Source organism: Cygnus olor, chromosome 15 (genome assembly GCF_009769625.2).
Source record: "Cygnus olor isolate bCygOlo1 chromosome 15, bCygOlo1.pri.v2, whole genome shotgun sequence".
NCBI classification, from domain to species: domain Eukaryota; kingdom Metazoa; phylum Chordata; class Aves; order Anseriformes; family Anatidae; genus Cygnus; species Cygnus olor.
This window is the reverse complement of record NC_049183.1, coordinates 17,417,779-17,440,683: the sequence shown is the minus strand read 5'-3', so window position 1 is coordinate 17,440,683 and position 22,905 is coordinate 17,417,779. Positions and strand designations below refer to the sequence as shown.

Sequence of the window (22,905 nt, the reverse complement as noted above, 5' to 3'; positions counted from 1 at the left end):
GCAGGGCAGGGCAGGGCAGAGCCGGCGGGGCGGGACGGCCGCGGGCAGCCCCCGGCGCCGCTCCGGGTCCCGGCGCGGCGGGAGAGCGAGGCCGGTCCCGGCCCCGGCCCCGGCCCCGGCCCCGGCCCCGGCCCCGCCGAGCGATCGCGGGGGCTCCGGGCGGCGCTGACGTCAGGCGGCCCCTTAAATAGCAGCGCCGCCGCCTCTGCCCCGGCACTTCCCGCGGAGGCGAGAGCCGCCGCCGCCGCCGCCGTCCGGAGCGCCGCGCCCGCCGGGGATGGGAGCCGCGCCGCCGGGGCCGCGGGCGCGCGGGGGCCGGGGCGGCGGGCGCAGCCCCCCGGGGCGGCCCGGCCGCGCCGCCGCGTAGCCCCGGGACATGCCGGAGCGGCCGCGCCGCGGGGCCCCGGGGGCAGCGCCGCGCCCCGCCGCCGCCGCGCCGAGCCGCGCCGAGCCGCGCCGGGCCGGGCCGCGCCATGCCCGCCGGGCCGGCCCCATGGAGCCATGGCGCGTAGGGCGCAGGGCGGGCGGGCCCTGGCTCCGTCCCGGCGGCTGGCGCGGAGGCTGCTCTTCCTGCTGACGCTGTCGCTGTCCTGCTCCTACCTGTGCTACAGCCTGCTCTGCTGCTGCGGCGGCCCCGCCGCGCCCCGCGCCCGCTGCGCGCCCGCCCGCAGCGCCGCCGCCGCCAAGAAACTTCTGCAGAAGTCGCGGCCGTGCGGGCGGCCGCCCGCCGAGCCCCCGGGCAGCGCCGCGCCCGCCCGCCGCCCCCGGGAGCCCCCCGCGCCGCCGGCCGGCAGCGCCCCGGGGCCGGGCCGCCCGGGCGCCAAGCGGCTGCCGCAGGCCATCGTGGTGGGCGTCAAGAAGGGCGGCACCCGCGCCGTGCTGGAGTTCATCCGCGCGCACCCCGACGTGCGCGCCCTGGGCACCGAGCCCCACTTCTTCGACAGGAACTACGAGAAGGGGCTCGAGTGGTACAGGTGAGGGCGGCGCCGCGGAACGGCCCCGGCCCCGGCCCCGGCCCCGGCCCCGCCGAGCGCCCGGCCCCGGGCACCCCCGCCCGGCCCGCGGGGCCGCATCGCCACGGCGCTGCCCGGTGCCCGGTGGCGGTGCCCGGGGACCGCGGGCGGGGACGGGGCCCGAGGCTGCTCCCGCCGCGGGTCGCGAGCCCTTCGGCACCGGCGCGTCCCCGGGGCGCCCGCGGGCGCTGCGCACGGGCGAGGCTTTGCGCTGGCGGCCGAGCCCGCACCCGGCCGCGCCTGGGAGGTTCCCTCCTCCTCATCCTCACCGTCCTCCTCCTGAAGGGCCGAGCAGGGCGGGGGGGAGGCCGCTCCCCGGCAGGGCAGCCCGTGCCCCAGCCCCGTGCGGCTCCCTCCCGCGAGGCTTCTGGAGCCCCCGGACCCGCATCCGCCCTGCCTGGGCAAACGCCCCGTCTCCGTCCCTGCGGGCCCCTGGCGCTGGAGCCAGGACGGTAAAACAGGCTTCCCACCCGTCGGAAGAAACACTCGCCAGTGAGAAGGGGCCTCCGAAACGTGAGAGTCACAAGCCTGCGGGATGGCACAGTTACTGTCCCTGGTGCTGCAGCCCTGCTCAGGGCACCTCAGAGCCCTTGTCCTCCTCCGTCTCGTCTGTCTCAACTCAGACAAGTGAGTGTGTCTGCGATCTCTCATACTTTGCAGAGAACAGTGAGTGCGTCTCCAGCAGGAGATGGTAAGATTTTAATTTGAGTAAAGGCTTTTGAGGGCAGTTCAGCAGTGCTCAGAGAGGCAGCGAGCGCCATGCGTGGGCTCATCCCCGTCTGTGGCCCACACTCCGTGCTGTGGGCAATGTGCTGGCCTCTGCCTGCTGTGTCCAGCCCAGCGTGCTGGTGTTTGTTTGCTGCGTGTCGTGACAAGTGCTGCAGGAGCTTTGGGCTGCTCTCAGGCAGGGCTGGGTGCTTGCAGGGGCATTGGGAAGCAGGGGAGGCTTTGTTAGCCCCCAGGTGCCTGTGGGCTTGCAGCAGGAGAAGGATGCCCAGCACAGGCAGAGAATCGGAGCTGGTTGTGGGAGGCAGCCCATGGGTGCACAGCCCCATCTCTGCTTCCTTCCCTTCTCATGCACTTACTCCTCTGTCTCAGCAGTGGTTTTCCAACAGAGATGTGCCCTGCCCCCGGGCAGAGCAGTGCTCCTTGGCTGCCAAATGGGTTGCGAGGCACCGTGATGTGATGCTCACTCCTAGCTCTTCTGGGATCCCTGTATTTGTCTCCTTGCTGGCCAGACATGAGTCATGCCTGTGGCGTCAGGACGCTGGTTTCTGACTGTGAGCAGGTCAGAAATGCTCTGTGTATCGCAGGGGTCGTGCTCCAGCCATGGGCACTGGCACCGGGGCCTGTGCTGGGGAGGCAGCTCAAGCACTGCTCGGGGAGGGCTGTCAGGAGATCCACTGCTGAGTTGTACTTGGGTCACGGCAGACCCTGCAGAGGGATATGTTCTGTTCCTTTTGCTGTGGTACTGCTGGCAGGTGACTGAAGAGCCAGCACAGGTGCGGGTGGAGCGCTCTGAAGCCGTTTCCGTCCTAAGGCAACTGCAGCAAGCCCAATTCCTCCTGCCCTTCACCTGCCGTTGCCCCTCAGCAGGTTTGTCCCCCCATCCAGATGTCAGATGCTGTCACCTGTCCTGCATTGCCTGAAAGCAATCAGGAGCGATTCTGCAGTACAGGCAGATGAGGACAGGAGCAGCAGTGGTTTGTCTGAAGGGCACCGAAGCAGCAGGATGGGCAATGCAGCAGGACACAGGTCCTGCCGAGTGCGTCGCTCAGAGGGGAGCTGCGTGTGCTCAGCACCTGGCTGGGAAACGGCCTCTCCATCCTGTGTTCAGGTCCTGCTCACAGTCCTGGCCCCTGCAAGTTCTCTGGGCTCTGGCACTTCCCCACGTGTGGTCGCTGCAGTGGGGTGTGGGGAGCCTGGGGCTGGGAGCTTTGCCGGCAGCGCGGGACCGAACCTCGCGGCACTGCTCCAGGAGTGGTGGCAGTGATGGGAGCGTGGCTGCCGGGGCCTGGCTTTGTGTCTAGATCAATAGATCGCAGTGGAGCTTCCAAATTACTTCAGATAAAACAATTAAATGACACTTCCCTGGTTTTATTACTTTTTTTTTTTAACCTCACAAATGTGCCAAAACATAAGCGCAGAGGCTGCTAACATACAAAGTGTGGAATTGATTTTACTTCTTGCAAGTGGAGCAATTAAATGTGGAGCAGGTCTAACCCACAGCATGATGAGCTCGTGTTGCTCTGCCAAGAGACCAAGGAGGCAGGAGCAGGGTCCTGGCAGCGGCTGTGTCCCGGGGAAGGGCAGAGCTGACACCACTGGCACCTGGCTGCAAGGGGCCGGCTGTTCCTGCTGCCTGGGAGAGGGGATGCGCCGTGCTGGGGTCTCTGCAGGCAGAACATGGGCTGCGTGGAAGGGCAAAGGCTCCCCTCTTGTGAGCAGAGACATCAGCTTCAGGAGTCCCTGGCCCCTGTGATGGCCAAGCACCAGTGCAGCTCCATCCTTCCCAACTTGTGCTCCAGTGGGGAGCCGAATGGAGGGAGCAAGCAGGTCTTTGATGCAGGTGAGAGCAGCGAGAGAGCTGACTCCCCGTGATGTTCCAAAAACATTAGCTTCTGTTTTCCTGTGTTTTCCCCTGACCCTGAGTTGGGCCGATGTGGAGGTGGCAGAACCAGTGACAGGGGAGATGTGATGCCGCTGTCCTTGCTGGCTCCAAATGTTGTGCTTACTCACAGGTGCTGTTTCCGTGGTGGATCCTGTAGCACCTCCTGTCTTCTCCCGGGGCAGCCTTGGCTCTTTCATCTTGGAGACTGCACACTTCAAGTGGGCCCTGAGCTGGACCCCTCTGCTCTCCCCCACACGAGACCATGCAGCTCAGGAGCTGCCTGCTTAATGACAGCAGACCAGAAACACCCATGCCGTTCCCAATTCCCATCAGCCTCTCTAATCCACCTCATTAGCTAGAGATACACTACAGGAAAGGTATTTTTAGCAAGATCTGTTTTAAGACAACTGAAACCAAACAGCCAGCTACTGGGGAATATCGATTCATCACCAATCCTGGACTAAATGTTCGATACAGAGCTTTTCCTGCTGCAGGTAGTGTGCCAATAACCTTCAATATTTTCCAGAACGCAGGGAAGACAGTGTCGTTTAATTTGCAGTTAACTTTGAGCAGCAACCATGGGTGCAGTTTTCCTCTCCAAGATTCCCGAGTAACTCCATGAGATGCTCCATAGAGAGGGGTTTCTCCTAGCAGGTGGGGCTGCTCCTGTGTGGCCGGCACTGCCGCATCGCTGTCCTCAGGGAGCTGAGCTGAAAGGCGTTGGCGCCATGGGCAGCCCTGGGCGGCTCCAGCTGGGATGCAGCTGTGTGAATCCTGTCCCGGGGTCAGCACCAGACCAGAGCCGACGTCAGCCCCTTCCCCGCCTGGCTGAATCCCGGCTTTCCCCCGCACTGTGAGAGCCCTGCGGCTGGGCCGGGATGGCTGCTGGGTGCTGCTGGGTGCTCCACGCCGAGCGCTGCCAGCCTCCCCTGCCAGGCTCGTGGCTGCCCCAGGGAACAGACCCCGGGTGGGGAGGAAAATGCTGCATCCCCCACGCCAGTGGAGGGAGTGTGCAAGCCCTGGCTCCCGCACTCCGCCTCGCTAATTGCTCTCTGCTAATGGCCAGGTTGGCTCACACACAAATGGGAGCCCATTAGGGTTTGCCCGATGACACTGACTGTTTTGTGGGCTTGACTGACAGTGCATTTTGCTAAAGTTAATTAGCAAGAAGAGAGGAAGGCAGCAAGCTTCAAGGATGCTTTGAAGTTTCCTTGACTTCAGAGAGCGCCCTGGCTCAGAGGAATGGGTGCGAACCTCCGGCAGAGGCTGGTGTGCCTGAGGAGCTGCCCTGCAGGCAGCGCCTGCCCTGGCCACTGCCATGGTCCCGGGGTGGGCCTGGGGCAGCAGAGAGCCCAGGGGCAGCCGGAGCCTGGGAGAACACAGGGAGGTAAATCCTTGTAGGGCGCCAACTCTTCAATATTAATGATGCGTGCTCTCATTCTGTCTTCCATGACCTTGTTTGTAAACACTGCAATTTGTTCTAACCTTCGCTTCAGTAGCATGAAATCCCTCTCAGAACCTGGCGTGGCCGTGGGCATGGATGCTCCATGGAGCTGACAAGCGAAGGGTGCTGATCTGTGGCAACCTCGGGTGTCCGCCGCAGGGTTGGCTGCAGGGACCCCAGCCCCGCGGGAGAGAGCGGGCCCTGGGGCTGGCAGCGCTCGAGGGCCTGGCAAACAGCGGCTGGTGGCACAGCCCAGCTGGCCTGGGGGCCGTAGCAGAGGTGTGTGAGGGGTGGCTGCAGGCGTGCAAGGGGCCGCTGCTGTGTTTGTTCTCGGTGCCAACACACTGCCCTGTTCCTTTGCATGCTCACAAGCACTGGAATATCACCAAGCGGGCAATGCGTCTCTGACTTGAGCTTTCAGTTAGGGAATCATTGCAGCAGCCGTGGCACATTATGTGATTTTTATTGGGTGTTCATTTTGGAAGTGTCACCCCTGAAAACAGTTGGTGTGGGAATGGCAAAGGGGGCAACCCCAGCCCTTCTCCATGCGCTGCGGCCTCCCCTGGAGGCTAGTTTGCACAGGGCTGGGGTGTGCTCACCTGCGGGTTGTTCCCTACCTGGCCCTGTGGCTGCTGGGTGCTGGGAGTCAGTGGTGGGTGGCTATTTACAGAGATGGGAGTTACACACGGGCTTGCATGCATGAAGGGCATCGGCAGTGTGCCCTTTGGAAAAGATTTTGTTGACTTAAAGGACACAGCAAATCTCTGGAGCATTTGAATGATTAAAAATGAATCAGCAACAAAGTTAATTACTGTGTTCACACTGCTTTTATGCATTGAAATGTCCCTCATTATCTGTCTGTGAGCGCTGGTGTAAAATCTTTGAACATAAACATTTATTAAAGGGAGCTGATCCATCATTAAAACTCTGGACTGCCTTGGCGCAGGGCCCAGGTGTTCTCACAGTGTGGCAGGAGGGACACGGGGCTGGGACGGGCTTTCCCTGGGTCATCCCTCAGGTCATCATTTTCCCAGTGCGGATGACGGTGTGATCCCTGAATTGTGCAGGCTTTAGGGGGACGCAGCCGAGTCCATCCTGCTCGGCTGAGAGCCCTGCTCCCGGGGCCAGCACCCCCAGCCCTCGTAGCGTGGCTGTCCTCAGCAGGCAACACTGCCATGGGGAGGCCTGGGGGACCCGGGCACCAGGGCTGGTGCTCTGTGCCCTGTGGACTCCTCACGGTGCTCTGTAACTGCATAACCGCCAGCTGTTAGGTATCGGCTGCTGTATTGCTGTGTCCTAAAAGTCTGCTGCAATGTCACTCCACCAGAAGAGCTATTTTATCTTCCTCACACCTCAGTTTCTCGCATGCTTGACCCAGTTTTGCTTAAACCTTTGTGGAGCTTTGCTTGAGCTTTCATCTACTGACAGCGTCTGAAGTCCTGCCGAGCCCAGCACTGGCCCCACATGCACCTGTGGCACGGCACGGCACGGCACGGCATGGCATGGCACAGCACGGCATATCATAGCACAGCACGGCACAACCCCTCTGCAGCAGGCACACAGCTCGGGGCCATCCGGGGACGGGCCGGCTCAGAGCAGCAGCTGCGCTTTGGGTCCCCGCGTCACTGGTGCCTGCCCAGGTACCCTGTGTGCCCCAGCCGGGCCGGCTGCACGGGAGCGGGTCTGAGGGGAGCCCAGCGGGTGCTGGGGGTGCTGCAGGATTTCGCTGCCCACCCTCTCCCCGTGCCCAGGCAGCGTGTCCCAGCCGCAGGCGCTGAGCCCATGACGTCGGGTGGCTGAGGGAAAGCGCTCGGCCCTCATCACAAGAGCCAGCACTTGGGATTTTTTTGCCAAATTAAACAGTTTGTTTTTATGCCGATGAGTGGATGAAGTCCAGGATTACACACACTTCAGTCTGCGGCCTCTGAGGAGAGCTCTGGATGTGCTCGCCAAATCCTCTGCACACAGCGAGCGGCAACAGGCAAATATTTACCCAGGAGCTGCCAGCTCTGCTGCGTGCTGCACGGGCTGGATGCAGACCTGTGCCGTAACGGGATTATCGAGTGCGCGCTCCCCCACGCACGCTTATCAGCAATATCTCAATCATCTGATGAATTTTTGTACAAATTTATCCCTGGGAGAGTGTTTCACGCATGTTCGACATCAAAGCAACGTAGGCAGCAAGGGAGCGTATGTTTCTTTAATGTGGGAGCGTTGTAGGGGCCGCAGGGTGCCCAAAGGCAGATTATGAGAAAATTAATAATTCAGGCCTGGGAAAGGTGCTGGCGAGAAGTTAACTCCTTCAGGGCAGGCGCTGCCTTCGCAGCAGTGCAGCCGGGGCAGCCACAGAAGCAGGGCCGGGCTGTCCGTGGCAGGGGATGTGCTGGCTTCTGGCACTGCAGGGGACGGCCACCAGCTTGGCCGTGCAGGGACAGGCAGTGGCTTCTGCCCTGGTGCTGTGCTGCTGCCTGGCGCCTGGGAAGCATCCTCCTGCGGCTCCTGCCATCCCACCTGGGCGCGCCCGTCCCCTTGCTCCAGTAACGTGGGCAAATAGAACCCCGAATCTGCAGGTTGGAAGCAAGCATTAGCGCTCACATAAAATGTCACTAAAGGGCTTTAAGAATTTAGTAACTACAATAAAAATAATCTCTAATTCAAGAGGAATTAGTGCTGTATCTCCAGCCAGATTAATGCATTGAGCAGGGGATTTGGCTGGTGCTGGGAAGCCCAGAGGGATTGCTGCGTGTCCCCGGGGCGCATCCTGGGCTCGCAGAATGGCAGCGGGGCCAGGGCAGCCGCTCTGTGGGGTGGGCTGGGGGCACAGAGGGATGGGGGCACAGTGGGCTGGAGGTACCTGCCCTCTCCCCAGCACAACAGCAGCCAGGCCGACCTCCTCAGGGAGGGGGAAGGGGAAGGGGCTGTCGGTCTGCCCACTTTGTCGGCCGAGCAGAGTGTGGCTGGAGGGAGGGAATGCTGGGGAGGGCCGGGGGGAGCCGGGTGGGAGGTGTGTGCATGGGCACCCCGAGCAGATGTGTCTGCAGCCCACAGCTGGCAGGCGGGGAGAGCCGCGATGCCCCTGATAATTAAATCCCTCTGGTGGTCAGAGGGCTAGCCTTCTTGGCAAGCACAGTGAAAAGCAAATGAAGTGGAAAGCCTGTAGCTGCTGAAAAGCGTGTGCTGGGAGCGACGAGGGAGCTGCACCCCAGCGCTGCTGCTGGGAAGTGCCTCTGACGCCTTCTCCTCGGAGGGGACCCCAGCAGCTGCCCCACGGGCCCCAGGAGGGGTCTCTGGTCCCTGGGCTGGTCCCTGTGCAGGCCAGGGGAGAGGCGTTCCTGCAGCCCATGCTGCTTCTGCGAGGCCGGAGTGGAGTTCGCTCCACTACCTCCCTAATGATTTCCGTGCAGAGCTGCCCTGCTGCTCACTCAGCATCAGCTTTTTTAACCTCCTCCATTTCTGCTGCGTTGCAGATTCCCCTCACTAGGACAAAGTGCGGACGGCTTGTGCACACGCTGCCAGATGGAGAAAGCTCCCGTGTGTTTTCTCCAGCCGGGCAGTGCCGATCAGATGAGCACAGGGAGGGCCTGGTGTGACAGGAGCGTGAGCGGTGCTGTCACACGGCAGGGGGAGCTGAGCCCCTTGGTGGGGAGTCCTGAGGCAGGGGAAGGCAGCACCAAAACCACCGCCGGTCCATCCCAGGGCAGATTCTGCACCGACACAAGGGCGCCTTGTTCCCAAGGTGTCGGTGGGACTGTCATGTCTCTGCCCAGGGCTGCCAGCCCGGCAGCACAGCCCTGGGGTTTTGCTGTGGCCCAGGGGCCCAGCCCAGAGCCCAGTTTGTTGTTTCAGCAGCGGGCTGGCGCTGCGGCCCGCAGGCAGTGGTGGCGAAGGTCTGCGTCTGTCCGCCTGCATGCGAGACTGTTATCTGGCAGGGCTGTGACGGGCGCTGCACCTCCCCTCCCTGGGGCACCGTCCTCGGCCCTGGTTGGCACCGTGCAGGAGAGGCAGCAGCAACCCCAAAACCAGCGGGGCACGGCCCGTCCAGGCAGCGCGGGGCACCCGGGGCGGCCCGGCCCAGAGGGGCCCCAGCACCGCGGAGCTGTTCCTGCTGTGCCGGGGTGCGCAGCGCCGCGGGCCAGGTGCTGAGAGCCTTCAAACCTAAACACACGAGCCAGAGGCTTAAAACTATGTGACATGCTATTTGTATGCAAATAACTTTGTGAATGCAGAAGTCCAAAAATATCATTTTAAAGTCAACTGTAATTAAGTCTGCAATGCATTTCCCAGTTCTTGCAGCTCTGGGGATCCCGCCGTTAACATAAAGATGAATGTGTGGATGACATTTCTCCCCCTTGCATGGTTTCACTGGTGATTTATTTATCTATTTGGGCTGTGTTTTGTTTTCTCAGCAGTCTCTGTTGTTCAGGAGCAGCAAACACTGGGAGTCCATTTAAAAAAAAACAGCTCTTGTCTCATTTCTGTAATTTACTCTGCAGAGATTTTTTGTTTTTCATAATTGATTAGAACCTGTAATTTCATTTTTTAAATACATGGACCTAATAGCTCACGTAATGAAAGTCTAACAAGCCTGAAGATGAGCCATTAATGAAACAGCAGTTTTATGATTCTCCACCAATATATTGTAATAGTGATTCGCTTATAAAGCTGTCCTGCACTGATTTATGATGAAACTTGTTTGTGATATGGAGATACCAGCAGTGGTGCCTGGCACTAAATTAGCATTTCCTGACAGTCATTAAACAATGGGAATCATAATCTGGATTTATGGGGTTTGGAGCAGAGCAGTGGGAAAGGCCAATTAAGCCACGGCTGTGCTCAGGTACCTATGTAAAACATCCCTATTAATTTATGCTAGCTAATTAGTTCTCTTTCAAATGAGAAAACTGGTCAAGAGCAAGCGAGGGCTGCGAGGCCAGCAGGACTGGGACCAGGCGGGTGCTGCCCCCCGCTGCCACTGCTGCGTCTCCTCCCAGCTCAGTTTTCCATCAGGGTTCTTTCTGCAGACCAAGCCCAAAGGCGGTGGCTGTGGACCTTGTTCTAGGGACCCTGCAGGGACCACGTGGATTTCCAGAGGGCTGAAGGATGCTTCCCTGGCGGTCTCTGGTTGGGGTCACCAGACGGCTGCAGTGTTCCCAAACAGCTGTGCTGCAGCAGGCCAGGAAGGCCTGGAGTCTGTGCACGGTTATCCCATGAATAAATCAGTGCCTCGCTCCCGCCTGGCTGAATTGCTGCAGACAGGGTTGCTGATGTTTGCTTTCCATGACTGCTTCTGTCCTGAGGCTGCACTGGGCCAGCCCAGACATCAATAGATCCAAGTCTGTTAAGATGACTGGTGTACCAGCTCTTCCTCTGCCTCGCTCCCCGGCTTCCCTCGTGGAGGGGACACAGACCTGCCAGGCTGCAGGCATTCCCCTGCGCTCACATGAGCTCTGCCTGACCTCTCGGAAGAGCCGGGGGGGGCCCAAGCCCCCTGCACACCAGCGGTTGCAGCAGGGGGGCACTGGCTGCACCCAGGGCTCATGGGCAGGGGCTGCGCTTGGGGCCTCGGGCAGCTGGCGGGATGCTCCAAGCAGGGCACATGCGGACGCAGAGTGTTGAACGTAGGGACTGTTCCAAATAAACCCTTCCTGGAGGCACATTTCTCAGCTCACCATAAAACTCTCCCCAGGCAGCGCCTGCTTGTGCCTTATAGCTTGTGTTCTGCTGCACAATTAAATTGCAGTCGCTGAGCCACTAACTTGTACTGCAAAGTGGAAATAGTAGCAGATGCTTTTGAGCAATAAACACAGTTGAAATATAAGGTGCCTGCGAGTACAGGAGACCCTGTGGGTGCCTATGGCACACGCTTCCCTGCATGTGCCCGGGGTGCTGGTCAGTGCCGCAGCCACCTGCGTTTGGCACGGTTGTCCCCTGGCTCCTTCCAAAGCCCTGCAGGCGGGGAGGAGAGCGGTGATGCCCCTGCTCCTGGCCCCACTGAGGACGCCTTAGAGATGCTCTGCGGCATTTCCTGAGCTGGCAGACTGAGCTGGCCCAGGAGCAGGCTGTGGGTGTTTGGGCAGGGCAGCAGACATGGGGCAGGGTATGGCTGGCAGCACGGTTTGCAGGGCTGGGGAGCCCTGAGGCAGGCTGAGCACCTGGACGCCAGGTGAACCCGCTCCTCACTCCCAGGCAGTGCGTGTGATGGCAAGGCCCCTGCATACCCACCGCTGGCGTAGGGGCAGCAAGGCCGCAGGGTGCTGTTGCGATCCTGGTGCAGGCACCCTGTGCTTCCTGCTGTGCCCCACGTCTGGCTGCGATGGATCTAAGAGCTTTCTCTAGTAATACAAGGCCAATTTATAAATCTTTCCATCTCATTAGTCTTTATTTGATTTGGATGTTCACTTGTCGAAGCAAGTGATTTAATTAGCACTAAGCTGGGCCCCAGCCCCTCGTGGCGCAGCACCCCCGGGCTGCCCCCAGCACTACTCGCGGCGGTGCTGCCGCCCGTCCCACACACGCCCGCTGCCTGGCCCTGCAGCTCCGCTGTCGCACACAGTGCTGGGGCACAATGGCCGCATGCAGACAGTGCTGACTGCCAGGCTGAGGGGACAGATAAGGGGTGGCTGTGTCCCCACAGGGGCTGGAGCCAGCGCAGCTCTGGCTGGCACCTGGTGCTTGCCTGTGGTGCCCACAGCTCAGGGAGTGCGGGAGCCTGGCTGCATTTTAATGCGATCAGGGAGGGGAGAAGCCAGGTAATTGCAGTAATTCCGGAAGGAGCCACTGTAATTTCTTGTGCAAATGGCAACCAGTGTAGTAATATGTGATAAAAGACTGAGCGAAGGCTGGCAGAGGCTGTCTCCTGGTTAATGCGCCCATGGCAGCGATCAGGGTGGATGGCAGGACCGCTTGGCTTCATGGCTGCGGAATGAATTCACACACTTTCCTTAAACTGATGATGAATCTACCACTGGTGGAGATGGAGCAGCCCTGGCTGCTGCACAGCACCAGCTTCCTGGCAGCTCAGCAGTGCCCTTCTGCGCCATCCTGCCTGGCTCCAGCCCCCCAGGAGCTGCACGTCTCCTCTGGCTGGAGCGCGTGGAGGCACTGGTGCACACCCCTGCCCTCTCCTGGGGCACTCAGACGGGACATGGGGGGACATGGCCGGGGCAGACCCTGCAGTGCTGCGGGAGGGAGCTGTGTCCTCCTGCCCTGCCGGGACCAGACACCCTGCCAGCCTCGTGCCGCGCACACCGCCCAGTGCAGCGTGGGCAGCCACTGCGAGCGGCCCAGCTCCTTCCTCACCGTAATCTTCTTCTTTGCTTGCAGGAGCCTGATGCCACGAACGCTCGACAGCCAGATCACGGTGGAGAAGACCCCCAGTTACTTTGTCACCAAGGAGGCGCCGCGGCGGATCTTCAACATGTCGCGGGACACGAAGCTGATTGTGGTGGTGAGGAACCCGGTCACCCGCGCCATCTCGGACTACACGCAGACGCTCTCCAAGAAGCCAGACATCCCCACCTTTGAGGGGCTGTCCTTCCGCAACCGCAGCCTCGGGCTGGTGGACACCTCCTGGAATGCCATCCGCATCGGGATGTACGCCGTGCACCTGGAGAGCTGGCTCCAGTACTTCCCCCTCTCCCAGATCCACTTCGTCAGCGGGGAGAAGCTGATCACAGACCCGGCTGGGGAGATGGGCAAAGTCCAGGACTTCCTGGGCATCAAACGGGTTATCACAGACAAGCACTTCTACTTCAACAAGACAAAAGGCTTTCCTTGCTTGAAAAAAACAGAGAGCAGCAGCTCGCCACGCTGCCTGGGCAAGTCCAAAGGGAGGACTCACGTGCAGATAGACCCCGAGGTGATAGAGCAGCTCCGGGACTTTTACAGACCTTACAATATCAAGTTCTATGAAACAGTCGGGCAGGACTTCAGGTGGGAATAAGCACCCGGGAGCAGAGCTGTGGTGACGTGACGCTGCAGTCTTCCACAGGGGTGGCCTGTGGGGGCCGGGGCCGGAGCCAGGCCCTGCAGCCAGCCTGTCCCTCCTGGAAACCCCAGGCACAGGCGGGGCAGCACGCCGCGATGCTGCAGGGTGAGCGGGGCTGGGGGAGACGCAGAGTCCTGCTGCGGCCACTGCAGGATGGGTGCCAGCAGGCGTTGCCCATCCCAGCAGGTCGGCGGTGTGGTGGCTTGTGCTGTGGGGTCCTGCTCACTTGTACAGCCCTGTGGTCCTGGGCCACGGCAATGGCCCCACCTTGCAGCCCGTGCACAGGCTCCTCCAGGACACACCCCTCCTTGGCACCCCAAAGTGAACCAGGGCCCCCTGGGTAGTCCCAGGCCAGGGGAGTGGAGGCGGCATCTCTGTCTGTGGGGTCAGGGCAGGCAGGGCTCCAGCTGCTCTGCTTCGCCTTCCATCACTGCAGCACAGCGTGCAGCCACAAGGGTGGGGAGATGTATCTGCTTGAAGAAAAACTGTCTTTGAAAAATGTTGTACCGATATTTTGTCCTGTGAATAAAGCACAGAATCCTGCTGTTACGGGTACTTTAGTGGCACTAGCATCCTTGTTCAGCATGTGATCTCTTGTGTAAATAAAAGCGGCTACCACTGGTCCTTATGCATGGGCTTTTCTTAGGGCAAGCCCATCCGTGGGCTGGGGCAGCCCCATGCTGCCCCGCTCCCCTTGCTGTGCCGCTGGGGCTGGTGGCGAAGCGGGCAGTGGCGTGGGGCAGCGACCCCGTGGACAGGACCAGAGGGAGGGAGGGAGGCTCAGCCCTGCACGGCGAGGAGGGAGCCCGACCACATCGCTCAGGAGCACCAGAGACACCCCAGCGTCAGTACCTCCTCCTGGCAGGCTTTGGGAGAGGGCTGTGTTACATGCAAGAGACAGTAATTTACGGTGGAACTTAACGGGCTGTTCTGTAGGAGCCTACAGTTACACCTAAATGTCAAGTGCAGCCTTGCGAGATGGCCCCCGGGCTGAGCTCACCTCCACTTTCCCTGGCTGCCGTCCCCCTCTGTCTCCCCACCAGCTGCAGCCGGCCAGCGGGAGGTGCAGCCCCGTGGCCAGGCTCTGCCACCGGCCACACGCAGCCCCAGCAGCCCCCCGGCAGCCCCCCGGCAGCAGCAGCCCCCACGGCCAGGGACTCGGGAGCATCACCACGCGTTTCACCCAGGTGCGGAGCCGTGGTGCTGAGTGTGTGCGAATGGAGCCTCCCCGCGGCGCCCAGCCCTGTGCCTGCGGTCACAGAGCAGCACCCAGCCCAGCTGTCCTGAGCGCAGCCGGGCCCCTTGGATCCTGCCCAGAGCAGCGTGATGGGCCACATCCTCGGGTGGTGGAGACGGGCACTCTGCAGCACGCCCAGCTCAGCACCCTGGGGGAGTTGGGGGCCCAAACTGCTCCCACAGGGCTCAGCCGGGGGGAATCAGCCACCAGCACCCTGGTTCAGGCTGCACTGAGCACCGCGCTAGCACGGCTGGGCAGTGTGGGGTCCCTTCCTGCCACGGCAGAGCCCACGCCGGGGTCGCACACTCATGGCCCTGTCCCATCCTGCAGCAATCCATTTCACCATCCTGTTAGCAGGCGCTGTAATGAGCACCTCCGTTCATGAATATCAATAACTGCTCTTGTCGGAGTGGTGTTATTTGCCTTTCCGAGTGCTGGACTGTTTGAATCATCTATTGATTTTTGTAGTAAATCTCAGGCATTTCTGTCAAAGGTTGCAATTTACCACTAGCATCTAAATCTCAGCGAGAGCCTGAGCCTTCAGCCTCTCCCGGCTGCCTGCGTGCGCAGCCCTGCGTGCCGCTCTGCAGACGGCTCTCCCTGGGGCTGGGAGCAGCCGGGCCGGCCGAGCATCTCCCCTGGGCTGGGCAGAGCGGCGCGGGTGCTGCAGCAGGGCTGCTGCTCGGGGTGCCGGCCATTAGCCCCCGGTGTGCAGCAGGGCAGGGACAAAAATTAAAAGAAAAAAAACCTTCCCAGGCCCAGTGTGCCTGCTGCAGTGTGGAGCTGTGCACAGCACAGAGGCGGACAGGCAGGGGAGCAGCACAACCACACTCAGTCCAAGGGACCTTACTGGAAGTGAGGCCTGTCCGAGAGCTCTAATAGGAAAAACTTGGAGGTAATTAACAGACATCTCACAGAACCCACCCTGCCTCCCCTTCCACTATCAACCAGCAGCAGCTGCAGGAGCTGCAGGAGCACTGAGAGGCCAGCAGCGAGGGTCCCAGAGACAGCTGCAGGCAGACGGCGCCCAAGCAGGGGATTAACAGCTGCCTACAGGAAGATGGGATATTTTCTTATATGATTTTTCCTTTAAAGGACAAACATATTCACAGCAAGATTCACAAATCCCAGACTCGCAGTAGAAAAGCCATTTCCAATCCAGTCCAAGGAGGCAGAAGGTGCTGGGCTAGATTGATCCCCCTGACAATACTGTATTAGTGGGAAGTTAGAGCTGGAGGCTGAAGAAACCGCTGCAATATCAAACAATTACTTTACATTTGTCCTTACAAATGGAGGGAGCAGAAAAGGGCTTAAATCAAGTATTAGATTTACAAAGGGTAAGCAAATGAGGGCTCAGGAAGGGCTGTACTGAAAATGCTGATCACATTAGGAGCTCTTAAAACATGGCTTAAAAAGCTCTCAAGGAGGCAATTTGCATTCAGCAGCAGCAGGATGGGAGGGTTCACTAACATCGAGCAACGCTGGTTTGGAGATGCCAGCACTGAGCAGAGGGGCTGCCAAAGGGCAGCTGCCCCCTCGGTCGGGCTGATGTCCTCCCCACTGCCCTCTGAATGTGCCCGTCCAGGGACATGGGTGCCAGAGCCCCCACTGGGGACACACAAGCCAGCACGGAGCTCTGGCTGCGCCGGCACCGTGAGTCCCCGGCCGTCCTTCCCCCAGGAGCCCAGCACGTCGGCGGGTCCCGCCGGCACGGCGCAGAGCCATCCGGGCACAGCAGTGAGATTTCAAGCAGACTGGATTAGAGGGACTAATCCCCTCCCAGTGGCTAAATCAGCTCAAAGCTCTGGCTTAGCAAGCTCTGTGAGCTCCTGCAAACGCATGCAGGGTCACAGTCAGGAAGGAGAAGTGCTGGAGTTACGGCTGGTGCTGGCTCCCAGTCCAGCCGTGATGTGCTCGGCAATGGCTGACCCAGGGATGGTCTCCAGGCAGCTGGGGAGCGAGGCTCTGCCTGGGCAGCGCCTTGCCACAGTGCCTGGCAGTGCCAGGGGCTGCCAGGGGCGAGTGTCGGGGGACAGTCACCACATCCACCACAGCCCTGGCACGCTGGTGGGGGACGCCCCGAGCAGGACCCCAGCCGCTTCGGCTGCGCTGTGTGCCGGGATTGCCGCCCTCTCCTGCAGGGAGCAGAGGGGGCCCGGTGCAGGCTGCGCCCACAAATCCCCAAAGGAAAAGTGGGGACTGCAGGGGTGCACCGTGGGCACTTCTGGCGTGCGGTTGGTGCCAATGGCATCCGCTCACAGAGCCCTCGGAGGCCCCTGTGCAGGAGGGAGACCTGCTGGGCAACCAAAGGCAATTGGCTTTGTAAAAAGTATTTGCTGTGCCGTGTAGGTGCGGTCCTGAGCAGCCTCCGTGCCATTAAACGGCTGTAATAATTGGGAGGAAAATGCTTTAAGAGTGAACTTTATAAGCTAGCATGTAAATTGTAATGACCACTGTATAATTTTTACTGGGCTGGAAGGTGTGCAATTTAAGGCACTATTTCTCAGCTAAGGGTGACAGAGAGCCTCACCAGAGTCCTTCGAAGACTTGATGAAAATGTCCAAAGACAGGCCGACAAGGCAGACCTTTTGTTGACTTGATTAATGTGCATGCCAAGTTCAAAGTGCTGAATCCAGCTTGCCCGTCGAGGAGGGATTCGATTGCAGCCGTAGATGTCAGCACTAAAGTTCAGCACGCGGTGAAATAGCACTGCCCCTGCGGCTGCAGCTCCGGCCAGCCAGGCTCCCCCCTTGGGGCGCCGTGACGTGGCGGGATGGAGCTGGCCGTGAATTATGTGAACCTTCAGCAATCCTGCGCGCGGCTCTGGCCAGGAAGAGGTGCTGCAGAACCGGCCCAGACCCAGCCTGCGGCACACGCACCCCACGGGAGGCCCTGGCACGCTCCTTGCAAGCCCCTGGCGTGCTCCTTGCTCCATTTGCAGAGGTGAGGGGTGCTGGGGAGCTGCAGCCTCAGGGTGCACGGTGATAAGAGAACCTGTTCGACACCTAGGCTGCAGCAGGACCCACACCAAGAACGCAGAGGGGCTCCCTGAGGGCCAGAGCTGTGGGGATGCTGGCCATGGGCCTGCCCAGCTGCAGGGGCATGGGGCGCTGCGTGCGGAGCTCCCTGGTGCGGCCACTCCACAGCCGTTGCGTGTGGTGTGTTGTGATCGGTTCGCTCAGGCTTGAACCCCCGAGAGCAGCTGTTTAATATTTATCAGCTCATAAATACTTAAACATAATGAATGCGACTTAAGTGGTCCCTGATCCTGTTTACGCTGAAGAGCTCTTGAGACATGCTGGGTCAAAGGAAACCTTTCTGGGCCCGAATCCACGTCGCTGGCAAGTGCTCTGCCCTGCCCGCACAGAGCGGAGCTGCCAGCACGTCCCTGGGAGCCGCGGTGCTGCTCCTGCCCGGACGGCCCCAGACATCCCCATGTGCCCATCCCCAGACAGCCCCAGCATCCCCCGGTGGGTGCCCAGAAACCCCGTCAGGTGCTAACTTCCCCTGAGCATCTCTGTCTGCCATTTGCCTTCCCACTGCAAGCCCCTGGCAGGGGCGGGAGGCAGCGGCGGGCACACAGCCGCTCCTCGGGCACACCGGGCCGGCTCAGCACCAGCACCGCGCCAGCCGGCTCCGGCTGTGGCTCTGGACTGCACGTTAAATTAAGGCCAAGTATTTTCAGTTGCACAAGAAGCATCAGTCATCTCTCAAACTGAGGTGGGATCACAGTGCCATAAGCGCTGAGAAAATTTGATTAACTTCTTCTTAATTAATATAATTCACTTTTGCTGCTGGCTCCACGCTTATTGCCCACAGCGGGGACCAGGAACCAAGCAGGGCCCTTGGAGCTGGGGGCTGTGGACAGCTCTGTGTTGGGGGAGCCCCAGCCCCGTCCTGACACCTCCGAGTGCGCTGTGCCCACAGGCTGCTGCTCCTGGACTGGGGGACAGACCCCCGGACAGACCCCCAGCTCCCTGCCTCCCACCCCCTGGGAGCCCCACTGCAGCTGGCAGGCCCCAAGCCCCCTCCCCAGAACCCAGGCTCCTTTTGCAAAAGCAAAAGTAAATCTAATTTCTCTTTTATGTGAGCCGCTAAAGCACAGTGTATAAATTAATCAAACTTCTCTGAAGCTCAGATCTTCTGTAGGGTTTCATTCACTTAGGAAACCAAGCCCACCCAGTCCCACAGCCCCTTCTCTGATGCCTTTGGCTGCTGCCCCCTGTGATGGCCATGGGCAGTCAGTTGGCGCACTCGGGGTGCTCTCCTGCCCAGCCTCAGGCCCCCTCGGGGTCCCATTCTGCTCCGCAGCCCCCCGTGCAGGGTGGGTGCTGAGTGCCCCGAGCTGGCCCTGCTCTGGCCCCACTGCTTGGGTGAATGGGCAATGATGAGGAGAAACTGAGGGCTGCCCACGAGGGCGTCAGCTTGGCTCGGTGTCAGCCTGCCTGCCTGCTTTCCCAACAACTCGCATTCTACACAACTGATTAACATGTTCAATTTGCTTTGAAAGTTTTCCAAGTTCTTCCACAAGCTCTGTTCAGCGCTCCAGAGAACAAGAGCGTGTGAAAAGGAGAAGATCTGATGTTATCAATACTGCACTGAAGTCCAGGCATCACTGCATAATTCATTACCTGACAGCTAATTAACCAGCTGGTCCAATTAGGGTGACTCCTCTGCAGCCAGGGCTCAGGGCATGGAGGGAGCGGGGGCCTGGTGCTTCCCACAAGCAGGCAGCCGCCGGGGGCTCGCGGGGCCCGGCAAGGATGTCAGCTGCGACACGAAGCTGCTGCCAACAGACGGAAGCGGGCACCGTGCGCAGGGATGGCTGCAAGCACTCCTACCAAGAGCATTTCAGCACTGACTGAGAGATGCTGCTGCTCACACCCCTGTGAGGAAACCAACTCCAGCAGCAGCCCCAAAGGCAGTGGTGGCGCGGGGCAGGGACCTTCAGCAGGGCTCTGCCCGCAGCGCTTGGCCGCTGGTCAGTCCCCGGCCCACAGCGCTGGCCCTGGGGGCACAGGGACACCAGTGCGGGGACACCAACACTGGGCGGTGCTGGGTCCCCGGCCGGTCCTGAGCCATGGCGGCGGGGCAGGTCCAGGCAGCAGCACGTCGGGTGCCGACAGCTCCCTTGCTGCAGCCTGCTCTTGAGGCGAGCACGGCAGTGAGGACAGCAACGGCTCGTGCACGCTCCGCTGGCTTGCAATAAGGATGGCTTTGGTATAAATATTTACCTAGAGATTGAATGGATTCAGCTGAGTTCATTCCTATTAGAGTATCTGTTAGTAATTATCTGAATATGCGTTATTACCTGGGGACCTATAATCTGCCACAGTAATGAGTTCAAGTGGCTCAAGTGGCATAATAAACAGGAAAGGGAAGGTGGGAAGGGTACCGCTGCCATCCGCAGCAGGGGCAGGGCAGGGCTCAAGGACAGCAGAGTCATCAGCCTGAGACCGCTGCTGCAGCACCGCGGCGGTGGGACACAGGGCTCCTGCTCTGCCTCGCCAACAGCGGATCGAAGGTGAGCATTGGGCGTGATGCAGGGAGGACTGACTGAGCTCAGAAAGGAAAAAAGAAGCTGAGATGTGGGTGAAACCGGTGCTTTCCGGCACTGGTGTTGTGCATGGGACGCGCTGCAGGACGGAGCACCGCAGCTCCTGCAGGGCACCCAGGCTCTGGCAGCGCTCCGTGCCTCTGTGAAGCCGGGCTGAGGTGCGGCAGCCCAGTCCTGCCCACCATACAGACTCGCTCCACAAACTTGAATTGACTTCATCTGACTCAAACAAAATAAAATAATTAAACAGCAGGCCGTGAGGCTGAGCTCATTATCCTGCTGCTGCAGGTATTGACTCACCCCAAAGCATAGCAAGGGAGAAAACTCCCCTCTGGGAGAGGTGTCCGGGGTCTGTGTGTGCTTGCAAGGTGCACAGTCCGTGCTGCTATTGCCATTTGGAGCATGTCCAGCCACGCACACCACGGGGCCGCAGGGTGGGAAAGTCTACAAGCATGGTGATGCCCTAAGTGGCGACACAACAGAAAAAGTGCCCAGGAGTGACGGAGATTAATCACTCTGATGCTAATCCTGTGAAGGATCTGACCTGCCAGCTGAAGTGAGCACCCGCGATCCATCTCTCCTTATCACACATCTCATTTTCCCCTCGCTGGCACGCCGTGCTCTCGGCAGCCGGGCATGTGAGCGGTGTAAGGCCTTGCTGTGGCCAGGCCGGTGGTGAGAGCCACGTCCCCAGAGCCAGGGCCGGGGGGCCGCGGGCTGGCCAGCACCTCCCGCTGCACTGGGCATCGCTGGAGCCTGGGACGGGGCTGTTGGCACCTGCCCCTCGTCTTTAGGCAGCTCTCAGCTTCTCCCACCTTCCCTGACTGGCAGGTCCTGCTGGATTTGAATATTGTAAATATAGTTCTTTATTTAAGGAATAATGATCTGAGACCAGCAGATAATCTCTGTCCCATCTCTGCGCACTGCAGCGCTGCCATGTGATATCCCTGTGTTTAGTTACGGCACTGTTGTGAGAGCAATACGGTCATTAAGCTCTAATTTCTAAAACAAAGATAAAATTACGTGATTAAGATCTAATTAAACTCTAACTACCAGCACTATGAATCACTACAGCACACAGTTTAATGGATGTCTTTTGAAGCCATCATGCATTTTGTTTCCTTCTGTGGCCGATGATTTCCCTAAAGGGGTTGGGTTTGCTCAGTCTGATGTTTGCTTTCGCTGTTCCTGCTTTATCTGGGGACCACTAAAAATGTTTACATGTGAGCAAGAAGCTCAAAAATCCATTTCTAACCAGACAGAAAATTTCACTTGACAAGCTCGTTCAAATGTGTATCTCTGTAGAAATAATCAGAGCACAGAGGGTTCTTAATGCCAGTGCCGTCCCCCAGCCCCCAGTCTGCTAATGTAATTTCGGAACTGACATGTACTGTGGTGCAATTAGCATGAACTGCCTGCATGTTAGATAGCTCGGTGCTTAGGTGCCTTGTGGCCAGAGCTGCGCTAAGTGGCATTAAAACTCCTTGTTAGAAAAAAAAATAAAAAAATAATAATAAAAAAGGAAGAAACCTCCCTTATAGCTCTGGGCTGTTGACTCTAAGGAACAGTGTTACAATAATTTTGATAGAGACTATTGTCATTTTCCTTTTCCCCAGCAAAATACTGCCTTGCTGTCCCAGAGCTGCCTCTGCCAGACCAGCACAGGCGCTTCCAAGCTTTCACTCCGGTGCTGCAGCCCGTGTCGTGCCCCAGGAGCAGCCGGTGCCCGCTGTGCAGCCCGTGCCCACGCTGCCCGCAGCTCCCCAGCACGTTCGCATTATGAATGTGCCACACACCTTGCTGCAGCTTGGCCAGCAAGCAGCCGGGGGGCACGTCCGTGCAGCTCTCAGTGGCTTGCATCCCTCCTGCCAAGCCGCGAAAAGCCCAGGGCCAAGAGCCCCTGCGATGGCCATCACGGAGGCCAAGAGCCCAGCTCTCCGGCAGCGTGATGGCCTCGCTCCTCTGCCTGGGCGGCGCTGCAGCAGCTGCTCCTCTCCCCTTCCACAGGCATGGCTCAGAGCCGAGCCGCAGCTGCGAAGGGGCTGCGAGCAGGCCCTCCCTCCTCCAGCACAGCGATGGAGCTGACCCCGGCGGTTTCAGCCCTGGGTTCAAGCCGAGCTCAGGACAAGCCCGGCACTGAGTGGCGAGCGGCTGCAGCCTGTCGTCCTGGCAGGGCACGGGCCTGGCTCGCTGCACAGGGTGCAGACATTACAGGGTCAGGGCTGGGCTTGTTGGGAATCACTCTGCCTTTTTAGTTTTGTAGGTGCTTAAAACGACTGCTGCAGAGACACCTACTGTACCCGAAAGCCAAGGCTAATGCTGCCATACGAGCTGCAGCGTTCACAGCACTGCGGGGCAGGCAGCACAGCCCAGACAACACCGAGTGCCAAACGGGTTAATTACTGGCACGGGAATGTTTAAGAGGAAGATAGCCTGGTATTTCCTTGGGGAGAGCACGCAGTGAAATGACTTCTTACCCATTGCTCACACATTGGAATGGATAGAAAAGGGTGTTGGAGGGAAATAACACTAAGAAAAGTTATGGCCCCATTTAGGTTTTCTTTGTTGCCTTTTTTTAGCAGAAGAATGCCTTGTTTTCCCTGAGATGACACATTAAGTGAACACACATCCTCCTGAGGATAGCTGCAGCTGCAACAGGTACCTAACAAACTGCTAAATGGGAAAGAAAACTTCCATCATTAATCAGGCACTGTGAAATGAGGTAGTTCTCAAAATTGCCCCCCCATATAATTGTTAGTGGATCCAAACAACCAGCAGTAAGTCAGGGTAATGTTCCCCAGATGACTCAGACAGCCAGAAGAGATAAAGGAATCAAAGAGGAAATAAAGGAATTGAACATCGTGAGTGCTTCTGTTTTACATTGTCATAGGGACAAACTTCCTTAAGATGCTCATTAGAACAGGAGCAGGGCTCACAACCAGCTCGTTCATTTCATGAACTGACAACAGCACCCGCCTGGCGCCCTGCAATACAAAGCACCGGCCGCCCCTGGCCAGGCGGGTGCCTCGAACGCTCCGTGCAGCACCCGGGGCAGC

The 22,905-nt window shown here is 59.5% G+C and overlaps 1 protein-coding gene across 1 annotated transcript; it reads left to right on the top strand.

Moving 5' to 3' along the window:
* The first annotated feature begins 473 nt into the window (after nucleotides 1-473).
* HS3ST2 (heparan sulfate-glucosamine 3-sulfotransferase 2) lies at nucleotides 474-13,671 on the top strand. Its single transcript, XM_040575188.1, has 2 exons — nucleotides 474-974; nucleotides 12,392-13,671. The coding sequence occupies exons 1-2, from the start codon at nucleotides 502-504 to the stop codon at nucleotides 13,008-13,010; spliced, it is 1,092 nt and encodes a 363-aa protein (XP_040431122.1). The 5' UTR covers nucleotides 474-501; the 3' UTR covers nucleotides 13,011-13,671.
* Nucleotides 13,672-22,905: the final 9,234 nt, after the last annotated feature.